Source organism: Phoenix dactylifera, chromosome 14 (assembly GCF_009389715.1).
Source record: "Phoenix dactylifera cultivar Barhee BC4 chromosome 14, palm_55x_up_171113_PBpolish2nd_filt_p, whole genome shotgun sequence".
Classification (NCBI taxonomy): Eukaryota; Viridiplantae; Streptophyta; class Magnoliopsida; order Arecales; family Arecaceae; genus Phoenix; species Phoenix dactylifera.
The window spans coordinates 3,473,333-3,488,417 of NC_052405.1; the positions used below are offsets into that span (position 1 = coordinate 3,473,333).

Below are 15,085 nucleotides of genomic sequence, written 5' to 3' on the forward strand. Positions count from 1 at the left end.
AAAAAGTGTTTCAACAGTCCATACCCAAAAAAAAAAAGGAACGCTAAGATCAGTATAGAGGAAATTCGGAGCAACTGCTTTACAATGCTTTACAATGGTTCTTAAGCCCTAAGGAGCATGGCTTTACAATGTTGTACCTCTGAGTTTTCTCAAAATCAATTTCGATGGATTTATCTTTGATGGAGATACATGAGATGGTACAGATTTTGTTATTCAGAACTCGTCTGCCAGAGTTGTGGCATTGGAGCCAGTCATTCGTCAACACATCGGATCCGGGTGTGGAGCTGCGGGCCGCTTGGGCAGACCTTCGTCACACCCGGTATGTCTTACGGACTAGTTCCATTGTCCTAGAGGAAGATTCGACCATTGTCATCAGTTGGATCCGGAGGGTTTCTAGGAGCAACGGTTGCGTCCACCCATTGCTGCAAGACATCTGAGCTATGGTGAGGGATAGCAGAGTCTTTCAGGCCAAACATGTATTCCGCGAAGCTAATAGTACAAGAGCGCCATGCCTTATTATCCCAAATTCATGCCATGCCAAAGTGTCCTTTGCGCTCTAGATCAGCACAAATAATCAATTGTCTACAGATAGAGCATAGAACATTTTCTCCTTTTGTTATTTTATTATTTTTTACTAAGTGTTTACTAATTATTTGGTGCGTCATTAAATTGACGGACGGATGAAAATGCAACTGCAACATGAAGCCAGGCCTAATTTACATCTTAATGCCCACAATTCTCTTTCATGTGCTTATTATTCCCGCTAGTGTTCCTTAAACAAAACCATGGTTGAGGGTCAGAAAGTTCAGTGATGATAAAAACTTGAAGCCGACAATGAAAAATAGTGTAGATTATTTTTCTAAGCACCTCATTCTTCTCATACCAGGCAGCTATTATATAAAAAATTAGAAATTACTTAAGTCTAAATCCTGGTAAAATAGTTATCAAGTCTAAGCGAGTTAGAAAAGTACTATCTTCTCTGGTTTAATTAACCATCTGGGATACTTTTATATGTAATATAACGATTCATAGTATTGTAACAGTTGCTATATAAATATTAAAAATTGTGAAAAAAGAGAACTAATATAAGAAAGGTATCTATAGGACTCTCGCTCGTTCTCAAGCCAAAAAAAAAAAAAGAAAAGAAAATCCGTACAACAAACTATTATAGTTATTATATTATATTTGTACGTTTTATAAATTGCCACCCTTGTATCATTAAACCCTAACTCCGCCCTTCCTGCTTCCGTAGGGAATCCAGTATCGGGCCTCTGTCTTCTCTCGTCGTCAACCATCCGGCTGGCCATGGCGGCCATGACGACTGCTTGGGTCCTCCGCCGCTCCCTCTTCCGGCCTCTCCTCGCTCAGCCGCTCTTCCGCTCCCACAAGACCTCCGCGTCCTCGCCGTCGCCGCACCGGCGGTACCCGCCCCCTCCCCCGCACGAGTTCTCGAAGCCGTGTGAGTTCCTGGGTAGCTGGACGCCGGCAGGCGACCCCAGGGAGGCGGAGGCGAGGCTGCACCGGCTGCGGAGGGACTACGCGAGGCAGGTGAAGCAGCTGCGGCTGGGGTACGCCTACGAAATGGAGATCCAGCGGCAGGGGCAGCAGCGCAAAGCCGACGCTCGCCGCGAGGCCGCCCGCCTCGCCAACGAGGAGAGGAAGGCCGCCAAGGCCGCCGCCGCCCAGACCCGTGCTGCCGAGCGTGAGGCCTTCCAGGAGGAGTTCCGCCAGACTCTAGTACATCCCGTTCCTATTCCCATCTCTACATTGAATTGAATTGATTTGGGCTTTTTCTTTTTACATGTAAAAGAATTATTTTAGACTGCTATATTGCTCTGAAATCAGGCATGTATTGGAATGGAATGGAAATTATTTTGGATTATTATATTCCCATCCCAGCCTAGCCGTTCGACAAAATTCCCCGTCCCTCTCCTTTTCTCGCAGTCACACGACCTCCTCATAGCTTGGGCCGCTCTTGTCTCTACCATCTCGATCGCTTCGCCTCAGCACGGCTGCATGATGCATACGGCCACTTTGGTTGAAATCCCTCCAGAAGGGACCTGCAAATTCACCTCCTTTGTTTTCTTTTCTGCAAGACCCCTACCAAATGCTATTAGTAAATCAGAAAAATCTATCAACCGGGGTAGAAACTTACGGATTCTAACGTCGTTGTGGTAAACCTGCCCTTGAATTCCTCTCATGCTTTCACTCCTATTCTGATTTGAACTCTGAGCTTCATTTAAATGTGTTCATCCCATAAATTACGCACCTGCTCTCTCCTCCCTGCCTACTCCTGGTACCTAAAGTTCGGGGGTCGGGGGCCTTGTTTTCAGATGAATAGATGGGTTTTAGATAATATTTTTTTAAGTCTTTCATGATGCCAGATTTTGAGTGCTTCACCACTTGTGCTAAATTTGCATTCATGGTCTACTGTCTAGATATTGTTAAGGGGATAGGATTTCATTTTATGCTGTTGAAAGTAAGTGGGGACCTTGAGAATGAGGAGATAGTTGAGTATTCTGCTGTTATCTATGAATTACTTTATCCAAGCATCGGGGAGTATGCATGGACTCTTGCTGCTGGATGCAAACTCTGTCTAGCCTGAATTGCAAATAGGTGCAGCCCCACGGCACTAGTTTGTGGAAGCAGCGAAGCACTGCTCTAGAGGTTCCTGTAACCATATCCATCATTGTCATCATCTAGACTTGCCCAAATTATCTGGAATGGGATCAGCTTATTGAATCCTTTTTCGCTAGTCTTCTAGAAAGGCCTACATTTGGTGCTATTGCAAGCTTGCACGGATCCTTTTTTTTTCACAACTTCCGTCCATGTCATATTAGGCCTTTCCCTCCGCTGTCCAAATCCTTGAATAGAGATTCCAGTACCTCTCTTAACCAGTTCTTCTCAATTCACAGTATGTATCTGGATTGTCTCAATTAGTCCTCCTTTTGTTTGCTATCAACTAATAATTATAAATGACCATATTATCTTAATTGATTCCTTTTGTTTTACTCTCAGTTGATGTAACTCCTATAGCTCCTCTAATTTATTTGTTGCTCTCTTTACTCCTAGTTTTACCATGTCAGAAAAGCGACCAAAGTGTCTTTAAGTAGGAGAGAGAGATTTTGTAAGTGATTGTATCACCATAAGGTTCTAGTTCCTAAGTTCATATTTACGAGGTTGGATACTGTTTAGTGGTCATCTTTTTACCATTCTTTGGAAATCTATAGTGGATTCGAAGCACACTATACATAAGGAGTACCGATGCTTGTCATCTATGGGTGTTTCTCTTAAGAAAAGTTAGGGTTATTTAGTCAAGAATGGTCATGTCGTAAAGTCATGCTCTCCCTCTTTCCTCCTGCCTCCTTGGTGGCTTCTTTTGGTAACTTTGTTACTTGATGAACTCAGTCATCTTCATATTAGCTGTTCCAGTTGTATTTGTGGTTCATCATTTTTCCTTCTTAATTTTGCTTCTAGCTATAGGCATGGAAAATTTGTAGGAAGTTCAAACTCCATTACTTCAGGATTGTGTGCATATACCATTACCAGGCTTCAAAAAAAAAAAAAGGAGTATTGTTGGAATATCAAGCTAAATGCAAAGTATAGGAGGAGATCATAGTTATTGACTTCGGAAATGGTGGCAGTGGTTCTTTGTTCTTCTATATGGCTGGAAAAGCATCTTGATACGTGATTCCTCAAATATTTTTGTAAAAGTTGATATCGTGTATCACACCTATTATTTCTTCAGTCATGTATTGACCTAAGACTCGTAGACGTGAACCCTACCACATAGGTAACAACTGTGTGCTCATCAGAACCATCAGTAAAATTCAGACCCCTCAATCAACTGAGACTGCATTATTAGGATAAATGAATTTCGCTGGCATACTTATGTTTTGTTTTTGTTTGGCACTATGCATTTAAAACTAGTAGGCATTCACATTTTTTTGATTTCATGTTCATCTGACAACAGTTGAAAGAAAGAGCTAAGAAATTGCAAAGTTGGAGAGCGAAAGAGAAAATGAGGGAGCAAAAGAAGAACAAAGAGAAAGAGCTTTTGCATCAGCAGAGTTCAGTGTGGATTTCAGAGGAAAACTTGGAAAAGAGAATATTAGAGGCAATAGTCGATACAACACCACTCTAGTCCAATTTGAGACTTGCCAAGCTGTTGCCAGGTTTGTCACCCTTTCCATATTTATAAATTACTACACATCAAATTAAGTGCTCTTGTTGCTGCACCCCCCCCCCCCCCCCCCCCCCCCCCCAACAAACAAACCCACCCATCTCTTTCTCCTTTTCTTTTATTATTTGCATATGTGAGATGGTCAAAGTTCAGAACATCAAGTTTTATGTAGCTAATTAAACAATTGTAAGCAACAACCGGACTTTTCAAAAAAAGGATGCATGCCTCATTCAAGTGGATTTTACACTTTCAGTCGCCCTATTATCATACATTGCTTTAGTAAAATTCTGTTCTGAATCAAGTGTTTTACCTTAAAAGGCTTAACGATTAACTTCATATTCAAATTAAGTCGATTCAGTTTAAAGCACTCTAAGACAACTACCTAGCATGTCACAGCAGATAAACTTTGCAGTGAATGAATAAGAAACATATGCCTCCTTGTTTCATCTACATACGATAAAAATGTGGCTGACATGTAAAGTATGCAAATAAACTTGTCAAGAGTATTGATTTAAGGACCAAAATAACAGTCAGACAGGAAATCTGATTTGCAGTTGTAGCCATTAATGGGAGCATTGCTAAATTCTCTTATATCAGGTATTTATTTGATGAGCACCAAAGCTTTTAGCTGGAGTACTAAAGCTATACAGTTGGTTTGATAGTGTCACCTTGAATAGTTTTGAGTGGGAAACAGTTCTTATAAATTATCATGCATAAACAATCTTGGATCGAATTTACTCTTTGCAGATAAGTTAAAATATATTTGTATTATCGCACCTTATGATTCTCATAAACATTCACTCGAGAACTTTAGGAGGTTGGTTCCTAGTCATATTCAATCTTCGATCTTTTTTAAAAAAAACTGAAAAGCAATCTGTTTCAAATTTGACTATTGCATTTTGTGTTCCATTTGTTTTATTTTCAATAATTATGTAAATAATTTGATTTTAGAAACAGGCATAACTCAGACATCTTATTCCTTTCATGGCTGTAATTAAGACTGACGTAAATGGAGGTAGGGAAATACAAGTGATAGGTCTTATCAAAACAAAGAATTTCATGAAAGGAAAAGAAATTGAAAGATCTCAGCAAGATAATAAGAAAACAGAGAAATTAAAGGTTTGGCTTCATTGTCTATGCATTCTTGTAACTTTTAATGTAGTGAAGTTATTAAGGAACCTGAAATGATCATAATTTTCCCGTGTGTAGTGCTTTGATTTGTTTGTCACTTTCCTTGCAAGCGAGCAACACATTATGGATGTAATATGATTATGTAGAGTAGTTAAGGGGCAATTCTCCTTTTAATCTTTTTGACGGGTGCAGTTATCCTTTTATTAGCTTTTCAGCTGAGATATCTTTGCTGGAATTGGCAGTGGTGGGTATTCAGACTTGGGGGTTATCTGTCAAAATAGAGGCATTCTTTTAGTGGGCCATTTTAAATGCCATTCAAGAAATTGTCTTGAAGCGGCCACTTTTGGTGTTAATTCTGCTGAACCTTTCATCTTGGGAGTTTTCTTTTGGAGATTCACAAGTTCTTAAGCTTCATCCTAGTATCCCTTGACTACTGCTATTTTTGTTTATCACAGAAACTATTAATCGTATGATATCCGCTCCTGGTACAGGTGGATTTGCCTTGCTCCTGCCAAACGGGTATGATGGCTTCAGCGGAACTCCATAGGGTTAGCCATGCTGGAGCGCTTCCAGGTCCATAAGAATCATTTTGTTTTCCTGTTACAGGATTTATTGGACAACTGATTTGCAGATGGGTGGGAATTACAAGGTTGATAATATCCTGGTCATAATGAAGTTTTTGATGTCTGTAATAAATCATTTTAATGCACTGCACCGTCTTTGAAATGATTATTGACCATCAACAAAGATAGATAGATAGATAATTAGAGGAAGCCACGCAACTAGTGGCGCCCAGCTTCTTGATCATTATTGATTAGGTTGCTCCTCCATGGATGTTTTTGACTATTGTGCTCTAAATCACAGGGAGGTTAAGATTGATCTGAAAAAGATTCGTGGCCGCATCCACCTTCGAATTGAATATGAACATGAACACGACCATGGTTCAAGATCGAACTAGCAAGTGGTCCTGAGGGTCATGGCTTTGCCCCTCGCGGTTGATTTCTGCTGTGGGGTTGTGGCCTGTCGGTGGGGTTTGCGTGGAATTGGCAGCTGGCAGGCATGGTCCAATAAAACAATCAGATCCATCCGTCTCGCTCCTTTTCCGCGCTCGCGTATCTCTCGAATATCTCCTTTTGACCTTCTTGTTCCCTGCTTTTTTATCTCCCGAAGCGATGAGAAGCTTCTCTCTCTCTCTCTCTCTCTGTGAGCCCCCCTATGGCTATGGCTGTGACTGTGAAGCGTGTCGGCCGGTAATCTGTGGCCCATCGCGTGCCAGATAGCATGCGTTACTTTCCGCGGTTGGTTGGGCGGAAACCGCGGCGGAGGCATCGGGCCACCGAGTTGTCCAGCACCATGCACCGCCATGCCCTTCTTATTCTTCGACATGAATGATGATCGTTAATAACAAAACGACTGCTGTTCACGTTTTGCATCGAGCAACGCATCACAACCTCTCTTATTTCTTGTTAGTGCGAAATTTTCGCTGCTGTATGCCTACTCCGTGTCTTCTTATGTTGCTGATTGCTGAAGGCTCCATGAGCGACTTGATTATTCATCCCTCGTTAACATACTTTTACGTATCGCAGCATGTCTAAGCCTAGCAGGTAGTCTGCATCCGAGGTCGAGAGCTTTTATCAACTTTTAAGCGGTCATCTTTACAGGAAGATGAGCATATAGATAGAAAGATGTGGGTGACGGTTAGGGGACATTTTTTGAACCATAGGCAATAGGAAACAGAAAAATAGGCATTTCTCTGTAGTCTCGACTGGCTATCTTGGGTGACATCATGGGTTGTTACAATCTCTAAACTATGAAGTAGAATCGAAGGGCAGAAACGAAGAAGGATTAAATGTAAGGCCAAAACAAGGGATTAGCAAGGGATGTGAGGCAGGATGCAGTTGGCGAGGGCTATGATGCGGTGATAACCTTAAGGGCTCGTTTGGTTCGCAGGAAAAAAAAGGGGAAAAAGTGTGGTCAACAGGAAAGTAATAAGATGCCTCTTGTTTGGTTGGAGTTTTCAAAGAAGAGAGAGATGGAAAAGTTGTATTCCCATGGAAATATGATTCCCACATTTCATGAGAAAGTTTTTCTCATGAGAAACATGAGAAAGTTACTTTTCCATAAGGCGGGAACCACTCCATTTTTACTTTTTCGCAAAAACGCCCTTCAACATTAAAGAAGCATTAAAGAGGCATTAAAGACCTAATTTTTATTAAGGGCATAATAGAAATTATACATAACTTTCATAGGAAAGTGGATGGCCAACCAAATATAAGCACTTTGAAAATTTGTCACTTTCTCTTAATCAACCAAATATGTCAAAAATAATTTCCTAGACATTCTCTTCCCTGGGAAACAAATTTCTAAGAGAGAAAATGCTTTCCGCGAACCAAACGAGCCCTAAGATAAAAGGGTGGCACGGGCGGAGAGAGAGAGAGAGAGAGAGAGAGAGAGAGAGAGAGAGAGAGAGAGGCATTATTATTCGCACCTACTCTAATATTCCATCACCCTCATTCAGGACCACTCCTTTTCGTGAATTCTATTCATAAACCCAACTTACTCTAATATTCCATCGCCTTCACTCATGACCACTCCTTTTCGTGAATTCTATTCATAAACCTCAGTTGGCCGGGGAGAGATAGACCAATGGGGAAAGGGGGGTTTATCACATGTTTTTCTTGTTATTAGAATAAAAGGAATTAGTCAAGCAAGGTAATCCCCGTCCACCAAAAAAAAAAGAAAAAAGAAAAAAAAATAGTCCGGGCCCCGAATAAAAGTCACCTGCGGCCCCACCGTTGTAGCAGCAGCAGCAGCAGCAGCAGCAAAGTTGAGTTAGGTGTCGTATAGATGGAACCCCCACCCCACAAAAAAAAAAAAAAGGAAAAAAAAGGAAAAGTAAAAAAAGTCTCTTTCTGTCTCTCCGTACTCGGTAGGCTTTTTTAAAAAAAGCAACAAATGGGACCTTCCACTCCTTGCTCGTCCATTGAGAGGCTGAGACCAGCTGCCTTTCCTCTGTGTTTTGAAACTTAAAAACACATATTCCCGCCGAACGAACCCAGAGATAAGCGAGAGAGAGGGAGTGAGAGTTTACCCACTCCTTGATCTTGGTCCCTACCGCAGGTACACTACTAAATTTTCCACGCCCGCTTCTCCCTTTCTCGCTCGCCTTCGTTCATGGCTTCGTCGCCCCTACTGTTACTACTCTTGCTATCTTCTCCCCTCGTGATGGCGGTGGCGGCTGCCCGACCCCAGCCCAACGCCAAGCCTAGCGACACGGACGCCCTGACCATCTTCCGGTCGAGGGCCGACGCCCACGGCAACCTGGCCGCCAACTGGAGCAGCCCCGACGCCTGCTCCGGGCGGTGGCGTGGCGTCGGGTGCTCCGGCGGTCGGGTGACGTCGCTCGCCCTCCCCTTCCTCGACCTCCGGGGCCCCCTCGACCCGCTCTCGCACCTGGACCAGCTCCGCCTCCTCGACCTCCACGGCAACCGCCTCAACGGCACCCTCCTCCCCCTCCTCCCCGCCCTCCACAACCTCAAGCTGCTCTATCTCTCCCAGAACGACCTCTCCGGCGAGATCCCGCCTGCCGTTGGCCTCGTCACTCGCCTCCTCCGCCTCGACCTTTCCAGCAACGACCTCGGCGGGCCCATCCCGGGCGACGCCCTCGCCAACCTCACCCGCCTCCTGACCCTCCGCCTCCAGAACAACCTCCTCAGCGGCCGCCTCCCGAATCTGTCCGCGGCCCTCCCCCGCCTCGTGGAGTTCAACGCCTCCAACAACCAACTCTCCGGGAGGGTCCCCGATGGCATGCGCGCCCGCTTCGGGACGGCGTCCTTCGCCGGCAACGCGGGCCTCTGCGGGCCCGCCCCTCCGCTACCGCCCTGCTCGCTCATACCGCGCGACTCTCCTCACTCCTCTTCCTCCTCTCCTCAGTCGGTCGTGCCCTCCAACCCCGGCACCAGACCGGGCGCCTCATCGAGCGTTAACGCCGTGGGGGATGGAGGAGGAGAGAGAGGGAGGCGCGACGGAGAGGGGCTGAGCAGGGGCGCGATCGTCGGCATCGTCGTCGGAAATGCCGTGTTGCTGTTGGTGGTCCTGTCCCTGCTGTTGGCGTACTGCTGCTGCGTCAGGCAACTCGGGGACAAGGACGGCATCAAGATAGGCGGCGATGGCGATTACCCCTCCACTCTGGAGGCGGCGGAGGAAGAGAAGAAAAGGAAGAAGGGCGGCAGAGACAGCGACGGCGGAGAGAGTGACGGGGCGACAGCGCAGAGCAAGCTGGTGTTCTTTGAAGGGGAGGAGGCGGAGGAGGACGGCAGCGGGGGGAAGAGGGGGAGGAGGAAGCGGTTCGAGCTGGAGGAGCTGCTGCGGGCGTCGGCGGAGATGCTGGGGAAGGGAAGCCTGGGGACGGTGTACCGGGCGGTGCTGGAGGACGGGTGCATGGTGGCGGTGAAGCGGCTCAAAGACGCCAACCCCTGCGCCCGCGCCGACTTCCACAAGTACATGGACCTCATCGGCCGGCTGCGCCACCCCAACCTCGTCCGCCTCCATGCCTACTACTACGCCAAGCAGGAGAAGCTCCTCATCTACGACTACCTCCCGAACGGCAGCCTCCATTCTCACCTCCATGGTGCGGTACCTTAACCTTGCCTTACCATTACCTCTCTAGCCATTCATAATTGAATTGAAATCCCCATCATCGTCGTCGTCGTCGTCGTCGTCGTCAATTGGATTTAGATTTCATTGTGCGCACACTATTTACAGGCAATCGGGGTCCCGGGAGGATCCCGCTGGACTGGACGACCAGGATCAGCCTGGTGCTGGGGGCGGCGCGGGGGCTGGCCCGCATCCACGAGGAGTATGGGCCGTCCAAGGTCCCCCACGGCAACGTCAAGTCCTCCAACGTGCTGCTGGACAAGAACGGCGCCGCCTGCGTGGCCGACTTCGGGCTGGCGCTGCTGCTGAGCCCGGCCCACGCCACCGCCCGCCTCGGGGGCTACCGGGCCCCCGAGCAGGCCGACGCCGGGCGGCTCTCCCAGGAGGCCGACGTCTACGCCTTCGGGGTGCTCATCCTCGAGGTCCTCACGGGGAGGGCGCCCGCCCACTACCCCCCTCCTCCTACTCACCATCATCATCATCATCATCATAATAGTAGCAACAGCATTACGAATAGCAGCATCATCGGCGTCAGCCTGCCGGAATGGGTACGGTCCGTGGTGCGGGAGGAGTGGACGGCGGAGGTGTTCGACGCGGAGCTGCTGCGGTACAAGAACATCGAGGAGGAGATGGTGGCCATGCTCCACGTGGGCCTGGCCTGCGTCGCCCACCAGCCCGACCGGAGGCCGGCCATATCGGAAGTGGTCAAGATGATCGAGGACATCAGGGTGGAGCAGTCGCCGCTCCCTGAGGACGACCTCGACGAGTCTCGCCTCTCCCTGTCGCCTTCCCTTGCCACCCCCACCGAGGACGGTCGCCTCAGCTACTGATCTCCATCGATCCCTCCAGTTCTCGTTGTCTGTCTTAATAGGAGGAGGAGGTATTGTTTCCGCCGCTCTAGAGAATGTCGTCTCTGCTTCCTTTCATTATCCCTCCGGTAATCAAGCGGCCCCGCCCCCTCTGTATGAACCAAGCGTTCTAATCAGCTTTATCTTATTTTATTTTTTTTGGGCAGCGCTACATGATCGCCGAGCCTGGGTTGCTTAAATCATATCTGACCACTTCCCGAAAAATGAAAATGATGGTCTATTAGGTCACCGACATGTCAGATCGGACTAGTCGATCGACGAGTTCAATCTATCGCGGGATGCGATTTGATTTTCCTGCAGGCAAAAGAACTTCCCAAATTTCTAGCTGGACAAAATAATATATATAAAAAAATCAAGTAAAAAATAATAATAATTCGCAAGTAGATGAAATTGATTCATATAAAGATAATTGAGCCAAGGACGAGGAACTCATGCCAAAGAATCGAGACATAAAAGACCCATGGAAAATTCACCTCATGGAATATTCTTCTGGTTGTAGCTTCGACCTCCGGTTAAACTTGGTGTAACTTCTGGAAATTGATTGCAGAAAATGGTTTATAAATTTGTTAAAGGCCACGTTCCTTTTAGTATTTGCTTGGTTTCAGGAATAGTTCTATTGCGCACTTGCCATCCTTCGGTTATTTATTCCTTCGCTCTAGATGTCAATCAATCATAGGATGAAGCGATAAATATCGTGGTCAGATTAATCTATGCTAATTCAAATTAAATCTTAGCTATGTGCAAATTTTAGGTTTAACATGTGCCCCTTTTTTAAGAAATTCAAAATTCGTTAAATACTGGAAAATTTGGGAATTTGCACTGAGTTAATCCCCATGATTACCTTGAAAATGCTTGAAATATGTCATAATGATAGTTGCTTTATATTATCATCTCGCCTGCCATCATTCTTCCAGTCATTATACAACAAAACTGCGTTTTAAAATAGAACTTCAGTACCATTTCAAGTCATTTTAAGCTCATCTCTTTCTCCTGATTTTTTTCTTTGCTTTGGAATTTCCCAATCTTTCCCTTCCTCTTTATCCTATCAAATATCCGAAAACATGGCTCCAAAGTACATAGTGCCATGTGATATTTGGTCTCCTGCCAAAATTGATGGTGATTAGGGGCAACATCAGGCAAGATTTGAAAGATACAATCCCTTTAGAAGCTGCGGATATATATCTACTGTCCAAGGAGGAAGAAATTCTACTACAAAATAAAGGTTTGTGGTGAAAGAATCAGCCAAAACATTGGTGCTCGCAAAGTCTCTCTCCTGATTGGGATGCTTGGGTGACCAGAACGACGGAAGCAAAAGAAAATTTATAGAAATCACTCGGAAATTATGAGTTTATCGGCATGTCAAAGTACTTGATTAGTTTCAAAAATAGTTTGATTGTCAGAAAAACCTGGTTTTGGTCGAGATCTATGAATGCCTTAATATTTCTTTGCAACATAATGGGTTCGACTCTATTAGATGTTGCTTTTCTTCTTATATGGCCATGCAAATGCATGACGTGTGGGGCTCTCGTTTAAAATCATAACTACCTGATACGATACGAATTTGCCATTTTTAATAATTACACATGCCAGCTCAACCACTAGTAGTAGGGCAACACGTGCCATACGGAGTCAATAGCCAAGCAATCTTTAAACAATCAGCATAGGTGATTACAGCTCGGTGCGATCTTAGTGTTCTAGATAGGGAAGGTTATAACTGCCTAGGTCAGCAAATAAGAAAACTGCGAAATAGCTTATCCGAAAATCGCATGATTTGGATCGTGTGAGATCAATGCCCTCCTCTCTATATCAACCAAGTTCGAGGATTCTCAGCTAAGAGACTTTTCGTCGTGCTCTCACCTTATTATTTTCACTCATATCTTTATTATTTCCTCCTGAAGTTTTACTTAACTTAAGCATCGGAGGATCTTCGTCCAACGCATTCCAACGACCCTTGATCAATTTCTTTTGGCTATAGATCAAAGTTGGTACATTGCAATCCATCTCCAGCCAACTCGAGCAGACCTAATTTTGTCTTCCAGACTGTTGGTTCTGTCTGGTCAGAATTTCAGCGGCAACTGGCACTGGCACTAGAAGGAGGACTCTTTTGAAGCTTTCCTAGAGATATGAGAAGTTAAAACCTAAAAAAAATAATCACTAGCCTATCGCTAACTAGCCTCAGCAGGAGTCTAACGACTCACGGCCTAGCCACCAGAGATCACAAGCTCCTTAACTTGCCCCTGAAGTGGTGACTGTTGAGCAGTTTAATCTGCTCGAATAGCAAGTGCAAGCTTTGATGACCATGATGCAAAATATGTAGCAGTCGAACCAGCAGCCACACCAAGTCGCCATGATGGCCTGACACAAAATGTCGATCCTCATCCTAAGAACCCCAAGCAATGTTAGGAAGATGGTCACTCTGGTGCTCATTCCAAGATGGGTTCGAGTCCGTATAGTTCTGAATCTCCTCACTAGAGATCTCCAGGAGGGAAGGCTTTCTAACGATCAGAAGGAGGCCTCAAAGATTTAATATGAAACTCTACAATATATGCTGATCAATTATCGACCATACAAAAGGTCCTTCATTTTACCCTACCTCAAGTGCCTTTGACCTACCAAAACTAAGTACACTCTTCAAGAGGTGTACAAAGGCATATGCAGAATTATTTGGAGGGCAAAGCCCTAGCATACAAAGTCCTGGGGCAAGAATATTATTGGCCAACATTGTAAAGGGACGCGGCTCGGTTCATGAGGAGATGCGACTAGTGCCGGTGGCATGCTAACATCGAGCACCGACCAGCAGTAGAGTTGACTCCGATCAGCGCCTCTTGGCCTTTCACCCAATAGGCTATGAACATCCTCGGCCCTTCCCATCGACAACCAAGTAAAGAAAGTTCCTAATTATCACCACTGATAATATTACCAAATGGGTCGAAGCAAAACCCCTAATCATATTCATTGAGGAAAAGGTCCGGAGCTTCATCTAGAAATCTATAATTTGTTGGTCCGAAATTTTCTGCGTCCTTATCACCGACAATGGCCAATAGTGTAGCAACACTTAGTTCAATAAAATCTGCACTGAGCTCGGCACTAATCATTGACTCACCTTGGCCGGCCATTTCCAGGCCAATGGGGTAGCTGAGGTTACTAACAATACTATTTTGCAGAGCCTGAAGGCTAGACTTAACCGAGCTAAAGGCCTTCGGGTAGATGAGCTGCCTAGTGTCCTTTGGGCCTACTGTGCTACTCATCAAATTTCAACCAACGAGACTCCCTTCAGCCTCTCCTTTGGCACTGAAGCTATCATTCCCGTGGAGATCAGCATCTTGTCCCAGTGGGTGGTGTCATATGACGAGCAGGTAAATACTAAAAATCTCGACAGAAACTTTGATCTATTGGAAGAAGCAAAGGAACAAGCTCGAGTCAGAAAGGCTGCCTACTAAGAGCATGTGGCCTAATACTCCAACTCCTAAGTCAAGGCCAAGTTCGTCTGGCTAGGAGATCAAAATAACATCAAAGTACTACAAGTCAGATGTGTTGTTTAGAGATAACCGACTAACGAATCACCAATGCGACTGATAGTATAAGTCTCGTAGAGGCTATCGATCATAAAGCCCATGAACCTAACAAGCCTCCCAAAGGTCACCGATCATGAACTAAATATTGGGTGAGTCTCATCAAGACCACTGATGGTGCTGCACTCAAGCATCGCAAGTCGGCGAACCTTCCCAAAGGCCACCGAACTGTTAGCCAAAGCCTCTAATGCTAAGAAGTGAGCTCGAAAGTGAATCCCCTCTTCCCATGAAGATAACTCAGAAACAACTAAGACCTTCGTTCTATTAGCCAAGAGCCGGCAAAATGATCTAGTATAAACTAGGCTCGGATGAAAGAAAGTATGTCCGACCTAATCACCCAGGTGCTATCTATCTGAAAAGACCAACTGACAAAAAATCTGGTGAGCACAACACCTAATAATCCGCCTTTTCAATCCAGAATGGAGGCCATAGGACAAGATGACGACCTTAGAGTTGCAACAGAGTGGGACAACCCACCAACTTAAAAACAGTGAGTGTGCACAACCCACAAGCTCAAAAGTGCCGATAAGTAAAAGGACCAAGGTCCGAGTTGACCATAGGCCTCACCGACAAGTGGCCTAACTCGCAAAGGAAACCTAAGAGCCACGGTTCGATGTTTACCTTGGCAGCTATCGGAAAGCCCTCTCAAATAAGTTTATAGTGTTCCTATTGTC

The 15,085-nt window shown here is 45.4% G+C and overlaps 2 protein-coding genes across 2 annotated transcripts; both read left to right on the forward strand.

The window, feature by feature from the left end:
- Positions 1 to 1,206: 1,206 nt before the first annotated feature.
- LOC103696327 lies at positions 1,207 to 6,061 on the forward strand. Its single transcript, XM_008777915.3, has 3 exons — positions 1,207 to 1,737; positions 3,974 to 4,175; positions 5,806 to 6,061. The coding sequence occupies exons 1-2, from the start codon at positions 1,306 to 1,308 to the stop codon at positions 4,142 to 4,144; spliced, it is 603 nt and encodes a 200-aa protein (XP_008776137.1). The 5' UTR covers positions 1,207 to 1,305; the 3' UTR covers positions 4,145 to 4,175; positions 5,806 to 6,061.
- Positions 6,062 to 8,201: 2,140 nt separating this feature from the next.
- On the forward strand, positions 8,202 to 11,067 carry LOC103696326 (leucine-rich repeat receptor-like protein kinase PXC1). Its single transcript, XM_008777914.4, has 2 exons — positions 8,202 to 9,944; positions 10,079 to 11,067. The coding sequence occupies exons 1-2, from the start codon at positions 8,489 to 8,491 to the stop codon at positions 10,798 to 10,800; spliced, it is 2,178 nt and encodes a 725-aa protein (XP_008776136.2). The 5' UTR covers positions 8,202 to 8,488; the 3' UTR covers positions 10,801 to 11,067.
- The last annotated feature ends 4,018 nt before the right edge of the window (positions 11,068 to 15,085 follow it).

Excerpts from the sequence above, each read along its gene's own strand:
- LOC103696327 (XM_008777915.3), top strand. The coding sequence starts at position 1,306 with ATGGCGGCCATGACGACTGCTTGGGTCCTCCGCCGCTCCCTCTTCCGG. Across the intron at positions 1,738-3,973 it reads AGGAGTTCCGCCAGACTCTA|TTGAAAGAAAGAGCTAAGAA; the intron begins GTACATCCCGTT and ends ATCTGACAACAG.
- LOC103696326 (XM_008777914.4), top strand. The coding sequence starts at position 8,489 with ATGGCTTCGTCGCCCCTACTGTTACTACTCTTGCTATCTTCTCCCCTC. Across the intron at positions 9,945-10,078 it reads CCTCCATTCTCACCTCCATG|GCAATCGGGGTCCCGGGAGG; the intron begins GTGCGGTACCTT and ends CACTATTTACAG.